General features: G+C 49.9%; 10 protein-coding genes across 10 annotated transcripts; 5 read left to right on the top strand and 5 right to left on the bottom strand.

Moving 5' to 3' along the window:
- Nucleotides 1-784: 784 nt before the first annotated feature.
- M406DRAFT_323049 (metallo-beta-lactamase superfamily protein) lies at nucleotides 785-2,061 on the top strand. The gene is made up of 2 exons (XM_040919730.1): nucleotides 785-992; nucleotides 1,105-2,061. Exons 1-2 carry the CDS (start codon nucleotides 831-833, stop codon nucleotides 1,882-1,884), a joined length of 942 nt encoding a protein of 313 aa, XP_040774164.1. The 5' UTR covers nucleotides 785-830; the 3' UTR covers nucleotides 1,885-2,061.
- A 176-nt stretch (nucleotides 2,062-2,237) lies between these two features.
- Nucleotides 2,238-3,242, bottom strand: M406DRAFT_323047 (DUF1772-domain-containing protein). Its single transcript, XM_040919729.1, has 2 exons — nucleotides 3,127-3,242; nucleotides 2,238-3,030 (listed from the first exon to the last, which is right to left on the bottom strand). Exon 2 carries the CDS (start codon nucleotides 3,020-3,022, stop codon nucleotides 2,597-2,599), a length of 426 nt encoding a protein of 141 aa, XP_040774163.1. The 5' UTR covers nucleotides 3,023-3,030; nucleotides 3,127-3,242; the 3' UTR covers nucleotides 2,238-2,596.
- Nucleotides 3,243-3,551: 309 nt separating this feature from the next.
- Nucleotides 3,552-4,320, top strand: M406DRAFT_356961 (uncharacterized protein). The gene is made up of 3 exons (XM_040923562.1): nucleotides 3,552-3,781; nucleotides 3,904-4,100; nucleotides 4,160-4,320. Exons 1-3 carry the CDS (start codon nucleotides 3,596-3,598, stop codon nucleotides 4,227-4,229), a joined length of 453 nt encoding a protein of 150 aa, XP_040774162.1. The 5' UTR covers nucleotides 3,552-3,595; the 3' UTR covers nucleotides 4,230-4,320.
- Nucleotides 4,319-4,999, bottom strand: M406DRAFT_323039 (uncharacterized protein). The gene has a single exon (XM_040919728.1). It carries the CDS (start codon nucleotides 4,891-4,893, stop codon nucleotides 4,420-4,422), a length of 474 nt encoding a protein of 157 aa, XP_040774161.1. The 5' UTR covers nucleotides 4,894-4,999; the 3' UTR covers nucleotides 4,319-4,419.
- A 758-nt stretch (nucleotides 5,000-5,757) lies between these two features.
- Nucleotides 5,758-5,910, bottom strand: M406DRAFT_262336 (uncharacterized protein; the record flags this gene model as incomplete). The annotated part of the gene is made up of 1 exon (XM_040917504.1): nucleotides 5,758-5,910. A coding segment is annotated over one exon (153 nt), but the record flags the coding sequence as incomplete, so codon positions are not given.
- Nucleotides 5,911-8,832: 2,922 nt separating this feature from the next.
- M406DRAFT_25889 (uncharacterized protein) lies at nucleotides 8,833-10,035 on the top strand (the record flags this gene model as incomplete). The annotated part of the gene is made up of 2 exons (XM_040917261.1): nucleotides 8,833-9,345; nucleotides 9,454-10,035. Coding segments are annotated over 2 exons (1,095 nt in total), but the record flags the coding sequence as incomplete, so codon positions are not given.
- Nucleotides 10,036-10,083: 48 nt separating this feature from the next.
- Nucleotides 10,084-12,778, bottom strand: M406DRAFT_356957 (MFS general substrate transporter). The gene is made up of 5 exons (XM_040923561.1): nucleotides 12,146-12,778; nucleotides 11,790-12,071; nucleotides 11,358-11,693; nucleotides 11,108-11,288; nucleotides 10,084-11,040 (listed from the first exon to the last, which is right to left on the bottom strand). The coding sequence occupies exons 1-5, from the start codon at nucleotides 12,386-12,388 to the stop codon at nucleotides 10,184-10,186; spliced, it is 1,899 nt and encodes a 632-aa protein (XP_040774158.1). The 5' UTR covers nucleotides 12,389-12,778; the 3' UTR covers nucleotides 10,084-10,183.
- A 521-nt stretch (nucleotides 12,779-13,299) lies between these two features.
- M406DRAFT_279251 (cytochrome P450) lies at nucleotides 13,300-15,272 on the top strand. Its single transcript, XM_040918376.1, has 3 exons — nucleotides 13,300-13,529; nucleotides 13,598-14,724; nucleotides 14,793-15,272. Exons 1-3 carry the CDS (start codon nucleotides 13,306-13,308, stop codon nucleotides 15,014-15,016), a joined length of 1,575 nt encoding a protein of 524 aa, XP_040774157.1. The 5' UTR covers nucleotides 13,300-13,305; the 3' UTR covers nucleotides 15,017-15,272.
- Nucleotides 15,273-17,605: 2,333 nt separating this feature from the next.
- On the bottom strand, nucleotides 17,606-18,869 carry M406DRAFT_323032 (NAD(P)-binding protein). Its single transcript, XM_040919727.1, has 2 exons — nucleotides 18,748-18,869; nucleotides 17,606-18,692 (listed from the first exon to the last, which is right to left on the bottom strand). The coding sequence occupies exons 1-2, from the start codon at nucleotides 18,790-18,792 to the stop codon at nucleotides 17,754-17,756; spliced, it is 984 nt and encodes a 327-aa protein (XP_040774156.1). The 5' UTR covers nucleotides 18,793-18,869; the 3' UTR covers nucleotides 17,606-17,753.
- Nucleotides 18,870-19,663: 794 nt separating this feature from the next.
- On the top strand, nucleotides 19,664-21,289 carry M406DRAFT_352242 (uncharacterized protein). The gene is made up of 4 exons (XM_040922674.1): nucleotides 19,664-19,902; nucleotides 20,010-20,481; nucleotides 20,739-20,892; nucleotides 20,993-21,289. Exons 1-4 carry the CDS (start codon nucleotides 19,701-19,703, stop codon nucleotides 21,173-21,175), a joined length of 1,011 nt encoding a protein of 336 aa, XP_040774155.1. The 5' UTR covers nucleotides 19,664-19,700; the 3' UTR covers nucleotides 21,176-21,289.
- Nucleotides 21,290-22,107: the final 818 nt, after the last annotated feature.

Below are 22,107 nucleotides of genomic sequence, written 5' to 3'. Positions count from 1 at the left end.
TCTCCCGCCTCTTCGAACCTATTCAGACACAATAGCTCTTACACAACCCACGGAAGATTGACTGCCTCCTTGACACCTTGACTTCCTCCGAGGGCTGAAATCGGATATTGTTATCTTGTCAGGATCACGTTGCATCAAAACCTGTTCTAGAACTTCTCCAATAACCCGAGGTTCTGGTTTCTTCCTTTTCCCTTGTCCATGGCAGTTACAACAAACGGTATGTCTATCTCGGAGTACGTCGGCGTCAGCCCCGAGTGAGATGATGGGATTATGCCAACAAGATCCCGGCCGCCTAGACTAGACCGACATTTTGAGAAAGAAATGGTAATCCAAGCACTAATCCAGATCCAGCCATGTCCTCTCCATGATTCATCCGGATTGTTAATGGACGACCGCCGTGTGTACAACACGGAAGAAAGCTTATCTCGTCCTTGTCAGGCTAGAAAAGCTGAGCCTCGGGGCTGGAAATCGATAATACGGGGACTGCAGTATCCACATAGTCAGCCATACCGTGACAATATCCCGTGGGCGGGAATAGACTCGGGACGGGGTGCATGCAGGTTCTCAGCTTCGGATCATGATGAGGCACGGCTTGCGAGACCTGCGCGTTGACTGTTTTGAGTCTTAGACCCGCAGGACGCCTTTGTTTAACGGGGGTAACTCGAAGCGACAAGCCAAGTCAGGAAATCTAGGACGTCTAGGATGCCTGTGAGCTTTATCTCCAGGTGCGAGAGTTTTCGTCCTCCTGGTCTTCTTCGAGAGGTTGTGGCCCTCCTCCCTTACCAGACAAGCTCGGTCATTCACTTTCAGGTCTCCAACATCGTGTCAGAATGGCTCCAGGCAAAGGAGGCTATCGCCAGATCAACAAAGCTCTGAACATCTGCGCTTTCGAAGACTACCTAGAGAGCCAGACAACTCTTCTGCCCCCACTTGAAGATGTAGAGCACATCAGTCCGCGCGTCATTCGGGTTCTTGGCCAGAATCCTGGAAAGGTAGGCCTTGAGATTCTGTTTATCATTTGACTGCGTCGAGGGGAGGTGAGAGGGGCTACGGTCTGTTTCTAAAACTCAACATGCTGACTGAAAATTATCACATCTACCTCAGTTCACTCTCCAAGGCACCAATACATACATCATTGGCACAGGCACAGAACGACTCATCGTGGACACAGGTCAGGGAATTCCAGACTGGGCAGACTTGATCTCAGCAGCAGTGTCCAAGGGCAACTTCACAATCTCGTCTGTGCTCCTTACCCACTGGCATGGCGACCACACAGGCGGTGTGCCTGACCTGATTCGCATGTATCCGCACCTCGCAGGATCCATCTACAAGCATACGCCGAGCAAGACCCAGAAACCCATCGTCAACGGGCAGGTCTTCAAAGTGGAGGGGGCTACCGTGCGGGCAGTGCACGCACCGGGCCACTCGCACGACCATATGTGCTTCATCTTGGACGAGGACCAGGCCATGTTCACGGGCGACAATGTCTTGGGTCACGGCACGGCAGCCGTGGAGCACCTCAGCATCTGGATGGCGACTCTCCGCCAGATGCAGACCCACGGCTGCAAGCAAGGTTACCCGGCCCACGGGGCGGTGATCCCAGACCTCACCGCCAAAATAAATGGTGAGCTGGCGGGAAAGGTGCGTCGAGAGCGGCAGGTCCTGCAGGCGTTGCAGAAACAGGCCAATGAGGGCGGCGTGAAGAACAGCAGGCTCACGACCAAGGAGATTGTGACGGCTGTGTACGGCCCTCAGATCACTGAGGATGTGAGGAAGATGGCCTTGGAGCCCTTTATCGATGAGGTTCTACGGAAACTGGCCGAGGACGGCATGGTTGGGTTTCAACTGCGTGACGGGGTAAAGAAGTGGTTTTCAATCTGTTGAGCTTCCAACAACAAAGTCATTGGATGTTTATGTACCCCTATCTTTTTTTTTTTCTTTCTCTTTCTTTATCTTTCTTGGGACGAGCAAAACCTTCTTGCTTTACAGCTGTTTTTTTTCGCCCCTATTTTCTTCTCATGTTTGAATCTAGTAGAGTGGTAAATGCAACAGTTTCAGCCCAATGTCACTATGATATGCTCGTCTGTCAGTGAGGAAAAAGTAAACCTGCCGGCTATCTACGTACAAATGAGTAAGCATGAATCATCATAGGTATGCTACCATACTGACGATCTGTTACGGAATGTATGTGCATAGAAACCGGGCGATTGACATGTCGTCAATAGCGATGAAATCAGCTGACAATGACCCTAAGACATTCGTTACCTACTTAGCCAGCTAGCCCTCGGCATATTCAGCTCTGTGTGTGCGCCTCCATGGAACAGTGCATGCTCCTTCACCTTAGGCACCATCGTCTCTTTTTCCACCGGCTGAGGCGACTATGCCCATACAATACAGGCCAAGAATCTGTCCACTACCCTTTCTACCTTGCCCCAACCACACATATTCATGTCGTGTTCCTGTAAGACATTCTCGGGATATATGAGACACTGTCGTTCAAAGCCTCTCCCAAGACAATAAATCACACCATCCTTATCTCCGGCCACAAATTGCACCGAGCAATCAACCCCCCGTCTAAGACATCCACCGGGGGCCCTTACATGCGGATCTCGCGTAGGAGCGTCGTGAAACCCAGAACAGCTCCGAAGAGAGGAGAGAAAGATCGGGTAATATGCAACCACGCCCATTTCACAATCAACGCCTGGATAACCCCCGAGCTCTCCACAGATACGCCACCGGCCCGCAGCCCAAACAGGGTGTCGTTGGTGGGTGAGATCACCAGCCAGGTGAATGGGACCATCGATATGGTCAACACAGCAGCCTGCGCGTACCGGTGCCAATGGGGATTGTGCATGGTCCTCTTGCTCGCAGCCGCGTAGCCGTACAGGCCGCACGTTGCAACACAGATGGCTGGCATGTAGATATGACCGTAGTGGTAGAGGCGGGCCCATTGATCGAGAAGATGCTGGGGATCGTCGTTTGTCTCGAGAAATACCGGGATTGCGAAAGCTGAGAGGGCCATCATTGCGCCTATTGAAGGGGTTTACTTGATTAGTTTCACTTGGGGCTTTTATATTGCCGAGGAAAAAGTTGACGCATAGAAGAGTGAGATTCGCTTGGACTTTCCTGAGAGAAAGGATCCTGAGACCACAGCAGCAGCCGGCACACCGATTTTGCGGCCAGACTCCGCAGAGCCACCCAGATGTGTTTTGTTGCCCATTACGTACTCGTGCAAGCGGGGCTCGTCGTGTTGGCGAGAGGAGAGATGGTGAGTCAATTCGTAGCCCCGAAGAATAGAGCTTAGAGGAAAATTATAGTCTGTCATTCGGCCGTCTTTCGGGTGATTGAGATCAGCAGGGCGCTGGCTGTTTTATGTTGTTTCTGGCGCGTGTCTTGGGGCTGAGGGGGGGTTTTCGGGTTAATAAAGCAAGGAGTATCAATCGAATGATTGTTTGTCTCGTTATTTTTTGTATCAAAGCGCTCTCCGCCATTTCTGTTGATTTTTTTTTTTTTTTAATTTTCCCGACGGTCCATTCATTCGTATCAATCTCAGCCTTTCGGATTTCCTTGACGTCCAGAACCCAAAGTGACCATCATGGCTGCCGAGCTGGAAATACCTGAGCTGACGGGTTCGCCCAACAACAAATACCTCTGCCTCACAATTTGCGGCTATCGCAAGCCAGGTATGAGTGAAGAGGATTACCGTAACCACATGGTCAATACCTCTGCGCCCATGACCAAAGGCTTGATGGTCAAATACGGCATCAAGCGATGGACTCAGGTAGGCTCGAGTTCCTCGACCCGTTTGTCTGATGTTGTTCAGCAACTCCATGTTTGCATGCTTGATGATTAGCTGCCTTTCCTTCGGTTAGTTGCAGGGCTAACTGCAACGGGTATGCTTAGATCCACAACCAGAGCAGCGCTCGTGCGTTGATGTCTCAACTTTTCGACCCACAGATGGCGAATGTTGCAGACTTTGACTGCTTCAGTCAGGTCGTCTTCAAGAGTATTGAGGATTACAAACGGATGAAGCAGGATCCCTGGTACAAAGAACATCTAGTAGGGGATCACGAGAATTTTGCTGACACCAAAAGAAGCATGTAAGTACAAGTCGGGCACCTTTTATCTCTATAGATCGTGAGAGCTGAATGTGGGGCAGGATGACCATAGGGTGGGTTGAGGAATTCGTTAGGGACGGCGAGGAAGTGGATGGCTTCAAAGATTGTTGATAGATCATAGCCAGGATTCTCAATCAGTAAATAATCATTGATCTCCAACGAGTTGCCAAGTTCTGAATGGTATTCGAAATTTTGATAGTGGATATATTATGCAACATAAAAAACCCGTCCGTGAAGACTCTTTTCAATTTAACAAAATCCGTGTTCTTAGAAAATTCATCATCTTCATAACATTGGCCGTCTAGCCCCGCTGAAGGCCATCAATAATTCCCGAGGATAGTGAAGTCAGACTTTTCCGCACGTCTCGTTCCATCTGGACCAATGTATCAGGCGAGAATGCCGTCGTCGTCGTCACATCATAGATACTTCCGGCCACTGCCTGCTGTGGGGGCCAGAGGTCCAGCTCTGCGTCCATCGCCCGACCGTCCCTGTCTGCTGGCTGTTGGAGTCTCGTCGACAGCTGGTTGATAAGACGCTGCACACGGTGGAGTTCGCTGAGCACCAGCTGGGCAGCCGTTCTGCCTCGGATCTTGTCGTTCGAAGACTCTTGTCCATCGTCGACAAATTTCCTCCTCTGGTCTTTGCCGCTGAGGCTCGTCCTGCAGCCGGCCAGAACTGTCGTCTTCTTCATGTGACTCTCTGTGCTCATTCCTCCCGATGCAGTTTGCATTCGCGCGGCAGACGCGTATCGTTCCAGGATCTCGAGCACAGTCATGAAGAGAATGGTAAGCAGAGAACTGTCACTAGCACACGAGGCACATCCCAATCGGTTGCTCACGGCCCTGATGGTGTTTTTGTTCTCATTCAGCAGAGCCTGAACGGAGGAAACACTGGCCTCTGACGAAGTGACGTGGACTGTCGAAGACGAAGACTTGGTCACGCATACCGAGTGCAATGTGTCTAACGCCTGAGTGAGGCAGCCACAAGACTTGCTGTCATGTGTCACACTGGACTGTGCAGCAGACAGCACCGTGACCCTTGAGGCAAGTGAAGATGCGCCAGAGGATGGGCTTAGTAGATCGCCAGACGATGATGTCTCTGACGGCATCAAGTCAGAGTTGTTGATCTTGGCTGGTATGAGGAGCGAACCGATGTCGTTCTGCGTTTGCATGATGCTCTCGGTATCCAAGGCTGGCATCTCGAAGGAGTAGTCGATGATTGGCATGGCTGAGTCTATGGCTGAGTCCATGCCCGGGACTTTGGGCCCGAAGTCCGTAAGACTAGACATCATTCCGGGATCCTCCAGCATGGAGAAGACATCAGAGGACCCGTTCATGAAGACATTGTCTCCTGGAGGGGATGGCGGCATGTCCAGGCTCAGAGGTGATCCGAAGTAGCTGGCGCGCCGAGAAAAACTGTCTGGAGGCGTCGTGGTCTCTGGCAGGAAGCAAGCCAGAGGGGGCGACTGCTCGACCACGATCGTGCTGAAGTTGGCAGGGAATTCTGGGGCCGTAGCATCCGTTGGGTTACCGAAAGCCGAATCCACATGATGATTACTACTGCCCCCACCATTGTTGCTGCTGCCGCTGCTGCTGCTGGTTATACAACGGCTCTTGGTGCTGTCGACTCGGCGGCCTGGACGTCTGGCGAGGAAGTATTGACAGGCGATGCCACGACTCTCGCATTTGGAACATGTTGGCTTCTCCTTGGGGCACTTGACTTTCGAAACAGCGCATGAGTGGCAGCTGTTCCGCAGCTTGGAGCTTGTGCTACTCAGATTGCTGCGTGTCATTGTATGCGTTTGGGTGTACGGCGATTGTCTAGATTGCGTGTCGTTGAAGCCTAGCATGGCATGATTGGATCTGGAACGCATCAGAGGTAACAACAATCGAGGGACTTGCGAGACAAAGATACGCTTGCAACGCAACAGAGGGAGTTTTTATTTTTTTTTTGTTTTAATTTCTGTGTTTGGTTTCATTAAGATCTGGTGTGTCTTTATGTCTAGTAAACTTAGATCACGCTGAGAGTGCACTTGTCCCTCGAAGACGAGCTCATGCGGTCTGGCAGGACGAACACTCCAGCCTGCGCTGAAAAGCTCCACCACATTGCAGATCTCTGACCTATTGCATTCCAAATTCCTACGTGAGGATATCACAAAACCCACCTTCCAGCTGCCCTCTCAGCCAGCCGTTCCACGGCGTGCCAGCCAGGTGAGCTTAGTCCAAGCCTCTCGCGCCAGACCTTCTCAGGAGCTGCAAGCCCAGGCGTAACGTATCAGCCCCAAAAAGCTTAACGCCAAAAGCAATCTCACCCAACCCGCCCTGGTCCGCCGCCACGGTCCGATATCGTTACCCGCCCCCCTGGGAACCCAGATCGTGCTGGTGGACGAGAGACGGGATATCAACCCTTGAACGTTGTCAAAAACCGGCAATAAGGCCAGCCTCGACCGGTGAATTTGCTAGAGAAATACAAGTTCATTATTACGTCGTAGAAGGTGGGGAAAAGGCTTCTGCAAGGAGAATTTTATTTCAGGGGTTCTGCTTAGCTTTCTTACGGAGAGTTAGTATCCGAAAAGTGGCGACTGGCAACCCTGAAGTGGCTTCTTGTTGAGAGTCTGATGTGCATATATGCCGTCTTTTCTAAGGCGAGCTAAGCCATCTTGTGTCTCCATCTCCGAACCACTCATGCCAGAATCATCAGAAGGGCAGGGTTTCGCTTACTCCAGAGATCTTTTCCCATGTGTGACCCCAGGACTGAGCGAAAGACAACGCACGGCTTGAAGTTGGTGGGTGGGACGAAGATGCTGAGCTGATGGCAAGAACTATGGTACAACACGGTAGCAGAGACGGTGCTTCCGAAGACTTGCAGTGCCCAGTAATCCGATTTGCACGCAGTAGGAGAAGGACATAGGGCGTACATTTGGGTGAGACTTTCAGTGTGACCCGCCTACCCGCCCTTCCGGCCAACCCTGGAGAACGAGGTGGAGCTATAAGGTTCCTTGTGTGAGCATTTGATAGGACCTAGACCCCTACATATTTCCTTATATACATGGTTTCTTCGTTTCTTCCTTTGGCCAGTTCTCTGATGACATCGTTTATTTTTATTTTTTTATCTTCTGCTTCCCCCATTATATAAGCTGCATCAGCTCCGAATTTAAGTTTGCTTTAACCCTAAAAGGATATATGCTGGCCTTCCCTTGTGTCTTCGTCGTAAGCTTAGTAGATTGCGCGACTGACAATCATCAACTGATTGCAGACCCTGTCCACAAATGTATGCTCGTTACAGGGTCACCGGCAAAGAGGACATGAACGTTATCAGAAGCAACTAGGTCCAGGCAATGCGAGGTCAGCAAGCAGCCACGCCTTGACGCGAAGAGAGGTTCCCCACTAGGTATGTCCAGACGCTGGACAAGCCAATAGTAGACCCGCCCGTATACCGATTCTTGTTTGTCTCTGCTACTTTCTCTAGACCGCGAGCTTGTCGATACTGAGATCAGCACGTAGAAGATTTATTGGCAACACAACATTCTGCAGATAAGCCCACTGTCACTATTGAAAACCTACATGATCTATTGGTCATACAACAGGCCGGTGACTGCTAGTACAGCCTCTGTTGTCATTGCCCAGAGTTTACTAGACCAATTTGATACACGTAAAGGAGGAAACAACGTATGATACCCAACAAGTGTACCTGTTGGGCTTCAGGTTTGTGCCGTGTTCAGCAACCGTCTCTGGCACCATGCCGACTTTCCTAGTTTGGACAGGGTGCGCTGCAAACGAAGGGGTAATATCCAAGCTGGCTGATCATGATTCATTAATTTCTGGCGGGAAGCTCAGCCGTTGCAAGGCATGGGCTGACAAGTTAAAGATGATGATATGCAAGTCCAGGGGAACGCGATGATTATCAAGCGAGAGTAAACACGGTATTGCATTATCAAGATGCACTGGTTCCTGTAAAGATTTTTTTCAACGAGCCGGGCTCACCGCCCAGAAATCCTAACACTCAGAATCTCGTTTAGAGGACGAGTGAAGAAGGGAGAAGAAGAAAAAAAGAACATTTATATAGATATAGAAATTCCCAAATTCTTTCTGAAAAATATCTGCATTTGTTTTCCACCATTGCTTCCAAGTCGAACTGATCAATCAAAGACGTTAAGCCCTAGAAGGTCTCGGATTGTTCTGTAACCTCACTAAATACAGGCTTGCTGCTAGCGATTGTCGGTACAAATCCCGGGGCTCTGTTGGACTTCTTTTCTCTGTCATTATTATTGTACTGTTTCATCTCTGAGCTTTCTATCTAAATACATCCCATGCCTTCGGTGGGGAGCACGGAGAAAAGGATTTCTTTCTTTTAAAGGGGAAAAAAAATAAAAAAAATAATGGATGGGTTAGCGGACCTGCAAGCCTACAGCGATCAGCTGTCGACATCGATCAAGAGCTTGGTTGAATCTGGCCGACCTTTGAACCCTTCTTCGCTGCCCCCGGCCAAATCGAATGAGGGGGACGAGCTGCAGCGTGCTAGGAACAGCATTCTCACCAGTATCGCTGGAATCAAGAGGCTGGTCTGCGGGCCAACCGAACTACTCCATGACCTCGCACGACAGGTTTGTATTTCCCGATCTCTGTGTTATCTAGTTGCATGTTCGTTCACACACGCTTGGTCCGATACGTTCTTTGCTAGGCAGTGTTGACGTGATTGATACCCTGCCTAGATCGAGATTCTCGGCTGCTGCCAGTGGCTGGCGGAGCTACAGATCCTTGCATGCGTCCCGCAGGAAACGAGTATTCCCATCAGAGACTTGGCCGACTTGGCAGGCGTTCCTGAGACTCAGCTTCGTCGTGTGGTCCGGCTGACAGCCACATACGGATTCCTCCGGGAGCCGATGGCGAACTCCGTATCGCACACGCCTCTGTCGTCACGATTGCTCGAGGACCATGCCCTGCAGGACGCCACACATTTCATAGTCAAGGTCGCCGCCCCTGCGGCCTTTCATATGTCTTCAGTTACGCCACGATTTGGCGCCCCCCGCGCCGGACCCGATACGGCCTACAATCTGGCCCTGAACACGTCCCAATCGTTCCGTGCCACCCTCCAGGAGCATCCGAGATTCGCTCGTCAGTGGTCGGCATATCTGCACCACGGTGCAGGCCTGCAGCATGAAGATCAGATCCTTGACGTGATACTGCGGCTCAACTGGACGAACCTGGGTGGCGCTTGTATAGTCGAGGTGAGCAAATCGCCACAGAGGAGGGGCAGAGACCTCTTCACGCCTACATGTTACCGTGCGAGGAAATGTGGAGCTGAGTATATTTACTTTGTTATTAATTCTTTGCAGGTTGGCGCGCGCTCGATATCCACCGCCCGAAGCCTCGCGGAAAACTTTTCTAGCCTTCGCCTGGTCGTGCAGATTGATGATTCACGACATTCGTTCTCCGAACTGCATGAAGTCGACGCCTGCGAGTCCAGCGGCTCCCTGTCCAATTCTACTCCTGCGTCTCCTGGTAGTCGGATTTTGGTAACTCCTCACCTCGCTGGCCAACCGCAACCCATATCAGATGGGGCTGTTTACATCCTGCATCTTGACGCCATTCTCAGATCTACTTCACGTAAATCAAGTGAGTTTGCGATTCAAGAGACTATGCGAGATTATTCTACTATCCTGCGAGCAACCGGCGCCATATTGCTCATCGTGACGGCCTGTCTACTTCCGGAACCAGGGAGCATCCCCAACAGCGAGGTGGAGGCCACGGCGAGGACGCGTGACCTTAATCTGCTGCAGCTAGCTGATGAGGGTGAGATGGAGATGAGCGAGCTTCTAAGCATTATCGAGACGATGAGGGACGCGACTGGGAAGTTGGTGGTGACAACGCAGCTTCGTGCACAAAACGGCTTGGTGGTAGCATTGGTTGTGAAACATGAAGCATATTGAAACTGAGACTCATCACGCATGATGCTTCATCACAGGCTCGAGATCCAATCAAAAATATATTTGTCTTGAAAGAGATGGATCTTCAATGTCTCAGTCGATCTCTAATTAAACAAGACCAACCTTATCATATAGTATATCATTTCTCCTTTCCTTCGAGGTGTTTCCCCTCAGATATCTCAGAAGTCGGGTTTGTCGACGCATCTTGGTCGCTCCCTTGAGTCGGAACACCGTTGGACTTGTTGCTCGTGATAGATGGAGCCACCCTGGAGCCACCACCGTCGTCAACACTTCTATCAGCGGCAACTTCATCCTCACCTTCAGCCAACTCAACCGTACTGCCATTGGTAGGCTTCTCGGCTGGTAAGTTCTTCCTGACACTCCTCCACTCCATCGTAAGCGCACCAAGAATGGCCAAACAAGCCATGATCAGCCCCACCTGAAAGCAAACACACAACGATTCGTTGTAAGCCTGCAGTACCATGTCGTGGTACTGTGTAGGGACGATATTAAGCAGATTTGTAGCGCCCGTCTGCACAATGATCTGACGAGTGATGCCGGGAACCCCGGCGAGGCGGTTCGCCAGCTGATTGTCTAGAACATTTTGGCCCACAGAGGTGAAGACGGAGCCCAAGAGCATCTGGGCGAAGAACATGAGCGATACGCCGATGGCAACCTTCTCACGGGCCAGCACCGTCTGCGCGGCCATGTTGGGCACCTGCATGGACGAGCCAAACCCAAAACCGTAGAGAATCTGATACCCGATCCACTGGCCCGTAGTCGTGTTTACTTTCAATGTTGTAAGCAGGCCGCTGCCAATTGCCGTCAAACAGATACCAAAGATCAGGAACGGGTTGTAATAGCCAATGCGAGAGATGAGGATGCCGCTGACAACAGTGGCAATAACGGTGGGTAACAGCATTGCGAGGAGCCGAATACCACTTCCCACAGCTGAGACACCCTGAATGGCTTGGAACCAAATGGGGAGATAGTAAACTGCGAATGAAAACGTCAGCATATAGATAGGATACTGAATGGACCGGTTTCAGTGGACAACTCTTACCAAACAGGTTCTGATGTGCACCTGCACAACAGGCTATCCAGAACCCAGAGGCAATACTGCGTTGAGCAAAGATTTTTGGCGGCACAGTTGCCTGATCTGGTTTCCAGATTTGTATCAAGACAAATACGATCAAGAGTACGATTCCGAGAACAAGTAACAAAATAATTCGCCATTGATTCCACTATTTGTCAAGCATTAGCAGATGGAACTAAACAGCTGCGGGTGAAAATTCAAAAGAACAAGAACTTGCCTCGTATGTGGTGCCACCCCACTGCAAGGCCAAGCACAGGCAAACAATTCCAGGCAGCAAAGCGAGGAGCCCCGGGGCATTGAGCTGTACGAGTTTGCTGCGGAAGGGCATATGCGTACTAGGCCGGTCTGGAATATGCAGTAGAAAGAGGACGAGGACGCAGACCACGGCGCCAAGAGGAAGATTAATGTAGAAGCACCACCTCCAAGTGACATTCGATGTGAAAGCGCCGCCAATCAGTGGTCCTGCAATTGACGAAATACCAAAAACACCGCCAAAGGAGCCTTGGTAGACTGGCCGTTTATGCAATGGAACTGCAAAAACGATGACGACCATCTACAGAGACGTCAGCACATGACAAGGTAACTGAGTGATCAAAGTGCGCATAGACACGGTGACGATGAGGGTCAAAACACAATCTCGGGTACCTACAACACCAGCAAAGACGCCTGCAGACCCGAGACCAGCAATGGATCTGCCCAGAATGAAAGCAATCGAGTTCGGCGCGGCGCCGCATATTGCAGAACCAGCTTCAAACAGGATGATTGAGGTCAAAAAGGTGGCTTTGATGCTGAAGACGGTGTAAATCTTGCCAAAGACAAGCTGGAAGGCACAGCTCGTCAGAAGATATGCCGTGCCATACCAGCCAATGTCGCCGGCCGAGTTGAAGTCGTTAGTAATTTGGGGAATTGCAGTTGAGATAATTAACCTGTCCTGTAGCAAGTGACTGTTAGTCCAACTCATTGGGATGATATGAACATGGTTGTGCATGAAATTTTTCGACATACCAGCGACACCAGGAACATGCTCACGAAGAGAGATACCGTGATCAAGGCGAGCTTTACCCCCGTTGGATACTCGATATCATCTTCATCTGAGCCACGCTCTTCGAGGTCACCAGACTGAGCTGCGGGCTCAAGAGTAGCAGTGGTGTTCTCATTGTTGCTAGGACTTGGCTTTCTACCATTTGCAATCGATGTGCTATTTTCCTCCAACTCATATGCTCTGTTAACTTCCTTCTTGGAAAACATGTCAACTGCGCATGTAGCAAGGCGATTCACTAGCCCCAACAGCCGAGATCGAAGGCGTGAAGGGTGCTCTTTAAAGGCTCAAAATCGTAAAATGATTTCTTGTGAAAAGCGACATGCTCTGGTGAGTGAAGTGCAGCACATGTAAGGGAGTTCAATAGGGAGCATAATGATTCGTCGCCAAAAGTACAGCAGCATCGCTCCCAAGACAAGTGTAACGCCACTTACGTTGACTTCCTGGCTGGATGCATGATGCATTTCGGCCTTTTCGCAGCGGAGTAACTCGCAGTCCTGGGCGACAAAAGGTCCGTCTCCAGCTCGAAAATACTGGCCATTGTCGTACAACATCGCACCAAATTAGGTATGTCTCAGGTTCCCACCACCTTTTCCCCCGCCACATCAGCTACTACAGTACATGGCAACGTGCGAGATCGGACCAAGGAGCGCGAACTTGATAGCCTATTTTCTTGGTCTGGCTATGCTCAGCGCCTGCTGTGGGCACGAGAGTTGCCAAGATGACAATTAAATGCTCTCGGAAAACAAGAACATTCAGGCCATCAAACCTGAACGACGGAAAGCACTTCACGCGGGGTACTGTACGAAGTATGTCCATGACGCTCTTTCCATGCCTATTACCCGTATATCGGAACAATATAATCCATTTGAGCCGAATTGCGCCGAGATACGACTTTGTCTCAAATCATTGGTCTCGTTTACACGCGTGGTGGGCGTCTTGTATTGCCGGAGCTGAAATTCTTCGGAAGCCCAGAGACAGCCCTGGCTGGACTTGCACGGGAAGATGGGGTCCTGCGAATGCGCAGGTGGTATATGCACACATACATATATACAAACATTTAAACCAAATTTGGTACAAGCCAAGCAGTGCGAACAGATTGTAATCATTAGGAAATAGCAGAAACATGGGCTCCAATAGAACATTGTTTGCCTCAGGCCGAGGCGAGAGTGCTGCTTCGCCTGACGATTTCCAGTGGATCATCACCGCTGGACTGTCGAGTATTACGGCCATTCTGGTAACCTTTCTTGCCTACCTGTCTTACACTCCCAAAGTCGACAAGAATTCGCCCGCGTTCACGACAGATACGCTTCCATTTGTAGGATCATGGCGATTCTTAACCCAGAAGATGTGAGTCAAGCACTTTATTAATCACAATCTTGATACATAGTAATACTAAGACGATGTCTTTTCCACAGGGATTTTTGGCGAGACTCGGTCCAGAAATCCAAGACCGGACATTTCAGCTTCTGGCTGGGTAAAAATCATGTCGTTGCTGTGTCAGGAGAAGCTGCTCGCAAATGGTACCTGGACGATCGCAGGCTCTGCTCTGTCCGAGGAGTTCAGCTTATAGGTCACGGACCGGACATTGGGCCCCCGTTCAAGGATATCCATAACGCAAAAACTCCTGCTGGTTCAACATATTTCCAACGCCGCCTACTCGAGCTACAGAAAACGGAGCAGCTCACCAAGCGTCTCCCAGCTGTGACTCGAGATGCTCATACCGCTTTTGCAGGTCTAGCCCGCAGGCCAACAAACATCATTAACCCGGCCGCAGAATGCTATCGGATCGTGATCCAGCAAAGCACTCGTGTCTTTTGCGCTGATGAGCTCTCAGACGACCCCAGCATAGTGGATACTATCTTTGGCTACCTGATGATACTTCGCTCCACCAGCAGTCTTCACCTCATGGCAGTCCCCTGGTTGCGGCTTACATCCCTCGCCTACTGGAAGCGCGTTTACGGACGCTGGGGCTTACATAGCATTGTGGCACCCATGATCAAGCAGCGAATGAGTCCAGGGGCATCTCGGGCCAATGACGCGGTTCAGACTCTGATCGATCTTGGCGACAGCCAGGAGCACATCATCGACTTCAGCATCAGCGGCATATTCGTCGCCGGTGCAAATGCAGGCTACCTGACGGGCGCGATGCTGAACGTGTGTGCCCATTTCCAGGACTGGCAGGAGAAAATGTACCAGGAGCTCAAGAGCGTCGCGGCGTCTTACGCCAAGAACAAAGACGTGCCTCTCGTAGAGCAGCTCGACTCGATTCCGCTGGCAGCGTGGGAGGAGTCTTTTCCCGCCATGGACATGTGCTACAAGGAGGCGATCCGTCTGTGGGTCGCATTCCCCATGGGACGATTCAATGTCTCGCCCAATGCCATCCCCATCCCGGGCAGCAGTGAGGTTCTTCCTTCCGGCAGCTTTGCGTCTTACAACACCATGGATGTGCACTACAACGAGAAGTTGTACCCCAACCCCAAGAAGTTCGACCCGGAGCGTTTCATGGAGGGTCGAGAGGAGTTCAAGAAGGAGACCTACGGTTGTAAGTATCCAAGACTCTTTCAGTCCTTTTTTTCGGTGGTAATCATGAACTGACCGATCTTGGTACAGTCATTGGATGGGGCCAGGGGCGCCACCCGTGTCTTGGAATGCGATGGGCAAAGATGCAGCAAAATATCATTCTTGGCTATGCGCTGGCGATGTACAGATGGATTGCCTGCGATGAGAATGGGAACCCAAATGTCGAGTTCGACCGCAAGACTGATGTGAATGCGCCGGCCCCGAATCTAGCTCGGGGTCTGCAATGCATGTTTGTTCCTAGGAACCAGAATTAAGGTTTGTGGATTCGTCAAATAATGTGCAAGTATGCAGTGGAATATGGTGTGGCTAGGTACATGGCATCACGTGTCATCCTCGATCACCATGTGTTTCCACGTGCAAAATAGGGATCAGGGCGGGAGGTTGATGAGAAATTTCATTCAAGTTGCTACATGTACGCTTTAGAACCCAGAAGAAACTCAACTCAGTGTGTATACATGCCTGAGCATCTCAAAAGTCATTGAATGAGGAATTCTTGAGGAGTCCCTGGCTATCAAGTACTGACTTAGAAGTAAGCGGTCATCTCATGTGTTCGTAGTAAGTAACCATCTTATGACCGTGATGCTATGGTGAGCAAACTTCTAGATGCGAGGCTGGGCCGCATAGCCGCATATAGACTGGCAAGGAAACCAACGTCCATCAAAGCTGTAACTCACAAAATGCCGCACGAGACCATTGATTTCATCATTGTCACTCACCAAGTGGTGATCAATAACGTCAACATGCAACCTGCCGTTGTTGTACAAACAGTCACAACCATGCTCGTAAACGTTGTCTCCGTCATCCAACATAGCTATATTGATCACGTACTCTGTCAATGTTTCTTTCAAGTTTCATACAACGTTGTGGATATTATGTGTTGGATGTTCAGGTGACGAGCAATTAACATGCTCGGGGTTTTTAAGCGCTATCTTTAGCAAGCTTGAGAACGAATTTTTCCTTGAGTTTCAGAAAATGATAGGAGATTTCACCAGATGCCTGACAAGCACAGTAATCACTTTATGAGCGGTACAAGTAACAGCATGTCTTGATAGAGTGGCGAGATCAAACGTTTCCATTTGTCAGTACCGCAGTGGCCGCCTGAGCTCTTACCGTATTGATGCACATACTTATATCTTGACCTTTTCAAGTTAAATTTAACTAACAGTGGCCTGGAATCGGATTATAAGCAAATCACAAAGGTCAACAATCTTGGAGGCCTCTTTCAAATAGGGTCGTCACGTCCAACATCGGCCTCAGTCGCGTGTTTGCGTGTGACACTTTTTGTGATCATGCAGTGACGTATTATTGCGTCACGAATGCTTCATGAAGCTCGAAAAACACTATCGTGTGAGAGTGAACTACACAAGTATACATGCCACATCAAACTGTGCTGTGTTTGCGAATGGGTCCTCTGTTTGACTCGCTAAACGTACTTTTTATCATGAGCATATACATATGATGCGGCGGAACGTTCAAGTCTGACAAAACATTTTCCTCGAGTTGCAAGTTGAAGGCAGTCAACGAAACGTAGAGCATAAATTGATTGCAGTTCCAATATTCTGCTCAGGTGATCCGCTTCGATTGCAGTTCTCACATCAACATCAAAACCCATTGTCTGCAATATTGACCAGCTATTTGCATCCCTCAAATTCCAATATCAAATCTTGCACATACTCCATTCAGCATGAAGCACAGGCAGGATCTTCGCAGGCTTGATATGGAGGGCATGAGACCACAAGATGAGATAATGATTCGACTCAGACATCAGCTAATCCCCGAAACATCTGAAGACGACAAGTTCATCGAGGCCGTCTTTCAATATGCCGACGATCGCAGATATCGCCAGGAGTCACACAACCAGCTGAGAGCCCCAGCAAGCGCCGAGATCCCTATGAGCACACTCCAGCGGACTAGGGCTCCAGACTACTGCTACAATAACATTCACGAACGTGTTGCTCTACCTCGTCCGGCTGAAAACTCAAGGGACAATGAAAATCTTGCACTATTCTCAAATAACTCTGAGGCTTCCCATGGATCTCCCAACGAGGATTCGGGTTCGATCTGGTCCTCAGAAATCGGTCACCAGCCCATCAACCAAAATCAACTAGGCTTCTATTCCCGAGTCGGTGACAGAATACGGAATAAGCACTCTTCAACGAGTCACCAAAGCTCCATATATTTTCCACACGTTCCGCACTCGTCTCCTTCCGATCAGGACTTAGAATCTAATCGGCACAATTATGGGAACCTGAATCCTGCTGCCCAGCTAGTATCCCAAAATTACTCAATGAACGAAATGATACGAAGCACTCCGCCGAGTCATACTTTACCAGCAGCTCAGGCCGGCCCTCATCATTTTTACCAGTCGGGACGGCCTGTGGTCAGAAAAGCTGTTTCTCGAGGCTATGACAACGGACATCGTGACCATCGACGAACTTGCAACGTGTCTGAAGGCTCGGCGACCTTGTCACCTCAGTACATCTCGGAAGAATGCAGGATCAAACGCTATGAGGTGACGGAAGAAAACGTTCGCAGGTTCAATGAGCTCAATGGGTCTATGTATAGAAAGAAGCGCTCTAAATCCTCGTCTTCGATGGTTGCTGCATAGTCGGCACATCGCTACGATATTATTATTCGAAGGTTACAGTGGGATACAGGGCAGCGACTGTAGCTATGCTCATAATAGCTGGTGGTGATTACCTATGATTTTGTAGTCTAAATTCATGACTATAACAGAGCTTGATGATCGTCTTGGGGTGTCATTTTCTTCTTATCATTTTGAAGTAACCTGAACATGTTTTTATTAAAAGTCATGTCATGTGTGGTTCACATGAGGCACATGCGACTACCGGCCAGTGCAGCTCTCTACCGAAGAACAAGGAAGTAATCATATTAGGCTGCATAAGGTTAGTTACTTTTTTTGTTGCAAGTTGGACTGATGGATCGAATATCAGGCTTGATTACTACCCATATAGAAACTTCCACGACGAGCTATCGGAATCCTGAATCTCCGAATCTTTTTGCCCATTTCCTGACCTTGGAGTCCATGTCTTGCCTGACAAAGACCAGAACGAGCAGTGCAAGACATCCTAGGAACCAGTCGAGGAGCCCTTTCAAGAAGCCACCCCTGACGCTGGCACCCAATGTCCCACACATGACAAATCTCGTCATCAAGTCCGTCGTCACCAGCTCGTGCCCGCTCTCCAGCCCCTTGATGGCCTTCGCTGCCACCACAGCAGATGGCAGTCCTTCATCTGACTCCTCCAGCATCTTTGTGAGATCTGACTTGATTCTGTTCTCGCTGTCCAATGCCTCACCAAGAATTGAGGCAGGAAGGACGAGGTGAACTCCCACTGAGCAGGCAGTGTAAAGTTTGGTCTCCTGCGACAGAGTGTCGAACAGAGATCGAAGAGCCGCCTTGCTTGGGCTATATGGAGAGTATCCCGCAATAGGGTAAAGAGCCAGAAACGACGAAGTGAAGACGAGTTGCCTCGAGGGAGCAGCTGATGTAGAATCCTCCTTCATTCCCAGATTCTCGGGTTTCAACCATGCTCTGAGCGCGGCGTGGGCTATATACAGGGTCGAGAAATAATTTGAGTCCATCTGCGACCGGAATTGAACCGGTTCTGTATCAAGGAAGATTGTCGGGTGGGAGCTCCCAGCACAGCACCACACAATGTCAGGCGGACCCGAGTTCCATGCCGTCACTTCGGCTATGACAGTGCTTGCCGCCTCATCTTGTGTCAGGTCGGCACTGATCTGGTGGAACCGCTGGGTAGTTGGCGAAGCAGCTCCGGCTCTGATATATTCGATGCTTCTCTTAAGCCGTCCTGTGTCTCTCGCAACGATGACAATGTTGGCCCCCTTTGCGGCCAGCTGTCGACTGACTTCAAGGCCGAGACCCCGCGACCCGCCTGTCACCAGGACGGTCTGCATGAGATTGATTAGTCTACGAGTCTCTATGACACAAACACGGCACATTTACCTTTGCATGCACAGGGAATGCATTCTTCGAGAGATGTGCACCCATGGCTGACAATGCTAATCAATCGACGCTCGCTCACGCGGTTTTCAACAACAGCCCACTCTTGTGCAGCAGAAAGTTCGAGGAGAAGTGCTTTCAAAGGGCAAAATAAGCTGATATAGAAGCCAAGTTATCTTAATTATGCAGTCAAAATGCGACAGTTCAGGCTGCTGCATGAGTCAAACATAGCCAAATGAAACCCATCGGCCGGAGGAGGATAGCTGCCCTGAAAGCTGAGCGAAGATAAAGAGCTGAAAATATATTGGTTCTTCCGGGCTATACTGGCGCCAATCAATATGCATCTCAATGCGACATGTCAGCTTTTGGTGATCCCGAAGCCCACAGCTTACTGTGGCGTCAGATATTCGGTCGGTCCCGGGATGATTAGTCTGCTTATGAAGAGACAATGTCGCTGTCGAAGGCGCAAAGCCCAGCAAATAAGAAGTCTGGATTCGAGGGATCTGCACTCCACCATTTTAAGTGTGCGAAAACCACCAACCACCGTCACGCCTTGGTGGCGCGTCGTGTGATGGCTGGCATAAACTCGAGCAGCATGCGTGTGAAGACACTATTAAATTGGTGCATGGTGGGTAACCTCCTCCACACCATCTTCACCATCGCTTGACCACGCTATGAGCTGGCAGACCCCCCCAAACCGGGAGTTGGCTGTGCTTGGCAGCAATCAGGCTACAATCAGATTTCTTTACTTTTTTCCAGTACGAGCAAGAAAATCCCCGACGCTGCTGTGTGGGTCCCAAGAAACCGAGGTCATTAATAACGAGTGAGACGCAGCGAGCGATGATAAGCGGGCGAGAGAATGCAAACCCGACAATGAAGCACCCACGGCAGGTCTTCGTCTTTTTCTTCTTACGTTTCTGTGCATTGCTGCCCTTCGGTGCAGCCAGTGGCCCACAATGTCTGCCAACGAGGCAGAGGATTATGCCGAGGGTAATGTTGAGACTGGCGTTGGAGCCGCTATGATAGCTCTGTCTATCATAGTTGTTGGGATGCGTTTCTACGCCCGCACGCACTTTAAGGCTGGCCTGGGTTGGGACGACTGGCTTGCAATGGTAGCGCTTGTTGGTAATGTGAGCGCTGCGCTTCTTGTTCTATCCGGTAAGTCGGCCCTCCTTCTAACTTGGATACTCTGTGCACCCTGATCTATGCTGGGGCTGCTCGACTGCTGTTTTGTAATGTCCTGAGAGGTGCTTACAGTGGCATAGCTTCCGTCATCGACCCGAATTCCGACTGGATAGAAGACAACACGGATCCAAACTATCATTACACGTCTGCCAACAAGACCCATCTTCTGTTGGCATGGATAGCATCGGTGATCTACTTCACTTGTGTCAGCGCGGCCAAGTTATCCATCTTGCTGCTGTACAAGCGCATCTTCTCCACGTCCCGCGCGTTCCAACTCCAGGTGAATGTGCTCAGCGCAGCCATCATCCTCTTCTGGATCGCGACCACATTCGCAACAATCTTCACGTGCTGGCCCATAAAATGGAGTTATATCAGCAGCCTCAGTCCCGAGCCTTACTGTTTCAACTTCAATATCTACTGGTTCGCGACAGGTATCATCGAGGCTGTCTTCGACATCTGCATTATATTGCTGCCTGTTAAGATGGTCATGAAGCTCCAGATGAGCATGAAGAAAAGGATGAGCTTGGTGGCCGTCTTCTCGCTGGGCGCATTGTGAGTGTCTTCAAGTCCAACTCATCATATGTCTGCGTTGACTCTTGGACTGACTTCGACGTATCAATACTCCGCTCCAGTGCCATCATTACTGGTATTGTCAAAGTGTACCAAGGCTACGCTCCAGGCAAACGATCTCCGAATTGGAATCAGACAGAGACTTGGTCTGCTGTTCATGGTCAGTACACCAAGAGTCAAAGAATGCTCCAATAAAATCTTGTACAGCTAGGAAAATCACTGATAATTGGTATTACCAGGTGGCATGGGAATTATATGTTCCTGTCTTCCGGTATGCTGGCCCATCATACTGCGAATCTCGTCCAAAGTTGCCTCGACCGCATCGCTCCCCCGATCTGGAAGGTCTACCGGAACCGGCTCAGTTCGAAGCTGGTGGCGCCATCACAAACCAACGTACAGCTGGGCATCATCAGGAACCAAGAGAACGAGCCATATTTCGAGAGAGGAAAGGGGAGAATATCTCAGGCAACCCTCCCACGACACCCTGCAACAGTCCGACACCGAATTAATTATCCTACCTGCACGACCTCCTACTGCCCACGAATCAGACTCCAGCCAATGGGATATACCCCGCCTGACCGTCTGGAGAGATGAGAGTGATACAGGCTACGGCTCTGATGGCAGAGGGAAACACGGCAGCTCCGTGAACATACATCACAGCAACAGCTTTCACTGAACATACATGACGGGCAAGCGAAGAACGACGACTGCATACAGCTGGTGCTGAATGGGGAACAAAAGTCTGCCGCTTCATAGATCACAAATGTGTACAGAACAATTTTGAATCATCACATGTCGCTCCATATTTGGTGAAGAACAAGTTCCGCGGGGTAATTAGTCCACGGGGGGCATGGTCCACACCTTGACACCGTTGATCTTACCCTCCCACACTTCCTTCGAGAGCACTAAAGGAGTGGACCATCCCCAACGCTGACAAGTCGATTTGCTAATGATCAAATTAACTTTCACAGAAGTGCAGTCTCTCACACCATCACATGGGGAAAGACCGACGCCATTATAGTTCAACCGTTTGATCGTTACTCCCTTGGCAGCCAGTCCGGCAGTCAGGATCCCCTCAAAACAATGCCCACTCGTACAATGCTTGCTAGCCCGAATCCAGCATATCAATAAAACAGGTGCATATTTTGAGACCAGATTTTGTCAACGTCTTAAACTAACAAATCTTGATAAAACCCCAAAATAAGGGACTGAAGATACAATGATCTTACTACAAAAAGTGTATATAGTTTCTATTTACTTTTTACTGCATTCCCATTCGCAGTGTAATGTGGTAGAAGTCTGTTCTTTGGGTGAGTGCGCACCTCAGTGCTTTCTGAGATGACCCTGGCAGTCTTCCGAAATGCTATTCTCCCTAGCTAGGTCGATCCACATCTCATACAGTAATTTCCTTGCTGATCGAAATGACAATGTTCGCATTCCTCGTCTGTGCTTCCACGTGCATCATTAGTCTTTTGTTGAAGACTGAATCGTCAAAGCGAAGAGAATGCTACGGCCTGAATTGTTCATAAGGTGTAGAGTGGAAGCACGTACATTTATACAAATAGTATGTCCAGGAAATCGATTGCTGTCCCTGCACCTGAGCTTCTG

The sequence above is a fragment of the Cryphonectria parasitica genome (genome assembly GCF_011745365.1).
Source record: "Cryphonectria parasitica EP155 unplaced genomic scaffold M406scaffold_6, whole genome shotgun sequence".
Taxonomy (NCBI): Eukaryota; Fungi; Ascomycota; class Sordariomycetes; order Diaporthales; family Cryphonectriaceae; genus Cryphonectria; species Cryphonectria parasitica.
The sequence above is the reverse complement of the archived record's forward strand: the minus strand, read 5'-3'. Positions and strand labels throughout refer to the sequence as shown.

Excerpts from the sequence above, each read along its gene's own strand:
- M406DRAFT_352242 (XM_040922674.1), top strand. The coding sequence starts at position 19,701 with ATGTCTGCCAACGAGGCAGAGGATTATGCCGAGGGTAATGTTGAGACT. Across the intron at positions 20,482-20,738 it reads GTCTTCTCGCTGGGCGCATT|GTGGCATGGGAATTATATGT; the intron begins GTGAGTGTCTTC and ends TGGTATTACCAG. Across the intron at positions 20,893-20,992 it reads TGGCGCCATCACAAACCAAC|TCCGACACCGAATTAATTAT; the intron begins GTACAGCTGGGC and ends ACCCTGCAACAG.
- M406DRAFT_356957 (XM_040923561.1), bottom strand. The coding sequence starts at position 12,388 with ATGTTTTCCAAGAAGGAAGTTAACAGAGCATATGAGTTGGAGGAAAAT. Across the intron at positions 12,072-12,145 it reads GCATGTTCCTGGTGTCGCTG|GACAGGTTAATTATCTCAAC; the intron begins GTATGTCGAAAA and ends CACTTGCTACAG. Across the intron at positions 11,289-11,357 it reads GGGGTGGCACCACATACGAG|TGGAATCAATGGCGAATTAT; the intron begins GCAAGTTCTTGT and ends CTTGACAAATAG.
- M406DRAFT_323039 (XM_040919728.1), bottom strand. The coding sequence starts at position 4,893 with ATGACTGTGCTCGAGATCCTGGAACGATACGCGTCTGCCGCGCGAATG.
- M406DRAFT_279251 (XM_040918376.1), top strand. The coding sequence starts at position 13,306 with ATGGGCTCCAATAGAACATTGTTTGCCTCAGGCCGAGGCGAGAGTGCT. Across the intron at positions 13,530-13,597 it reads CGATTCTTAACCCAGAAGAT|GGATTTTTGGCGAGACTCGG; the intron begins GTGAGTCAAGCA and ends TCTTTTCCACAG. Across the intron at positions 14,725-14,792 it reads CAAGAAGGAGACCTACGGTT|TCATTGGATGGGGCCAGGGG; the intron begins GTAAGTATCCAA and ends ATCTTGGTACAG.
- M406DRAFT_356961 (XM_040923562.1), top strand. The coding sequence starts at position 3,596 with ATGGCTGCCGAGCTGGAAATACCTGAGCTGACGGGTTCGCCCAACAAC. Across the intron at positions 3,782-3,903 it reads GCATCAAGCGATGGACTCAG|ATCCACAACCAGAGCAGCGC; the intron begins GTAGGCTCGAGT and ends GGGTATGCTTAG. Across the intron at positions 4,101-4,159 it reads GCTGACACCAAAAGAAGCAT|GATGACCATAGGGTGGGTTG; the intron begins GTAAGTACAAGT and ends AATGTGGGGCAG.
- M406DRAFT_323032 (XM_040919727.1), bottom strand. The coding sequence starts at position 18,792 with ATGGGTGCACATCTCTCGAAGAATGCATTCCCTGTGCATGCAAAG. Across the intron at positions 18,693-18,747 it reads CATTCCCTGTGCATGCAAAG|ACCGTCCTGGTGACAGGCGG; the intron begins GTAAATGTGCCG and ends AATCTCATGCAG.
- M406DRAFT_323047 (XM_040919729.1), bottom strand. The coding sequence starts at position 3,022 with ATGGCCCTCTCAGCTTTCGCAATCCCGGTATTTCTCGAGACAAACGAC.
- M406DRAFT_323049 (XM_040919730.1), top strand. The coding sequence starts at position 831 with ATGGCTCCAGGCAAAGGAGGCTATCGCCAGATCAACAAAGCTCTGAAC. Across the intron at positions 993-1,104 it reads TTGGCCAGAATCCTGGAAAG|TTCACTCTCCAAGGCACCAA; the intron begins GTAGGCCTTGAG and ends CATCTACCTCAG.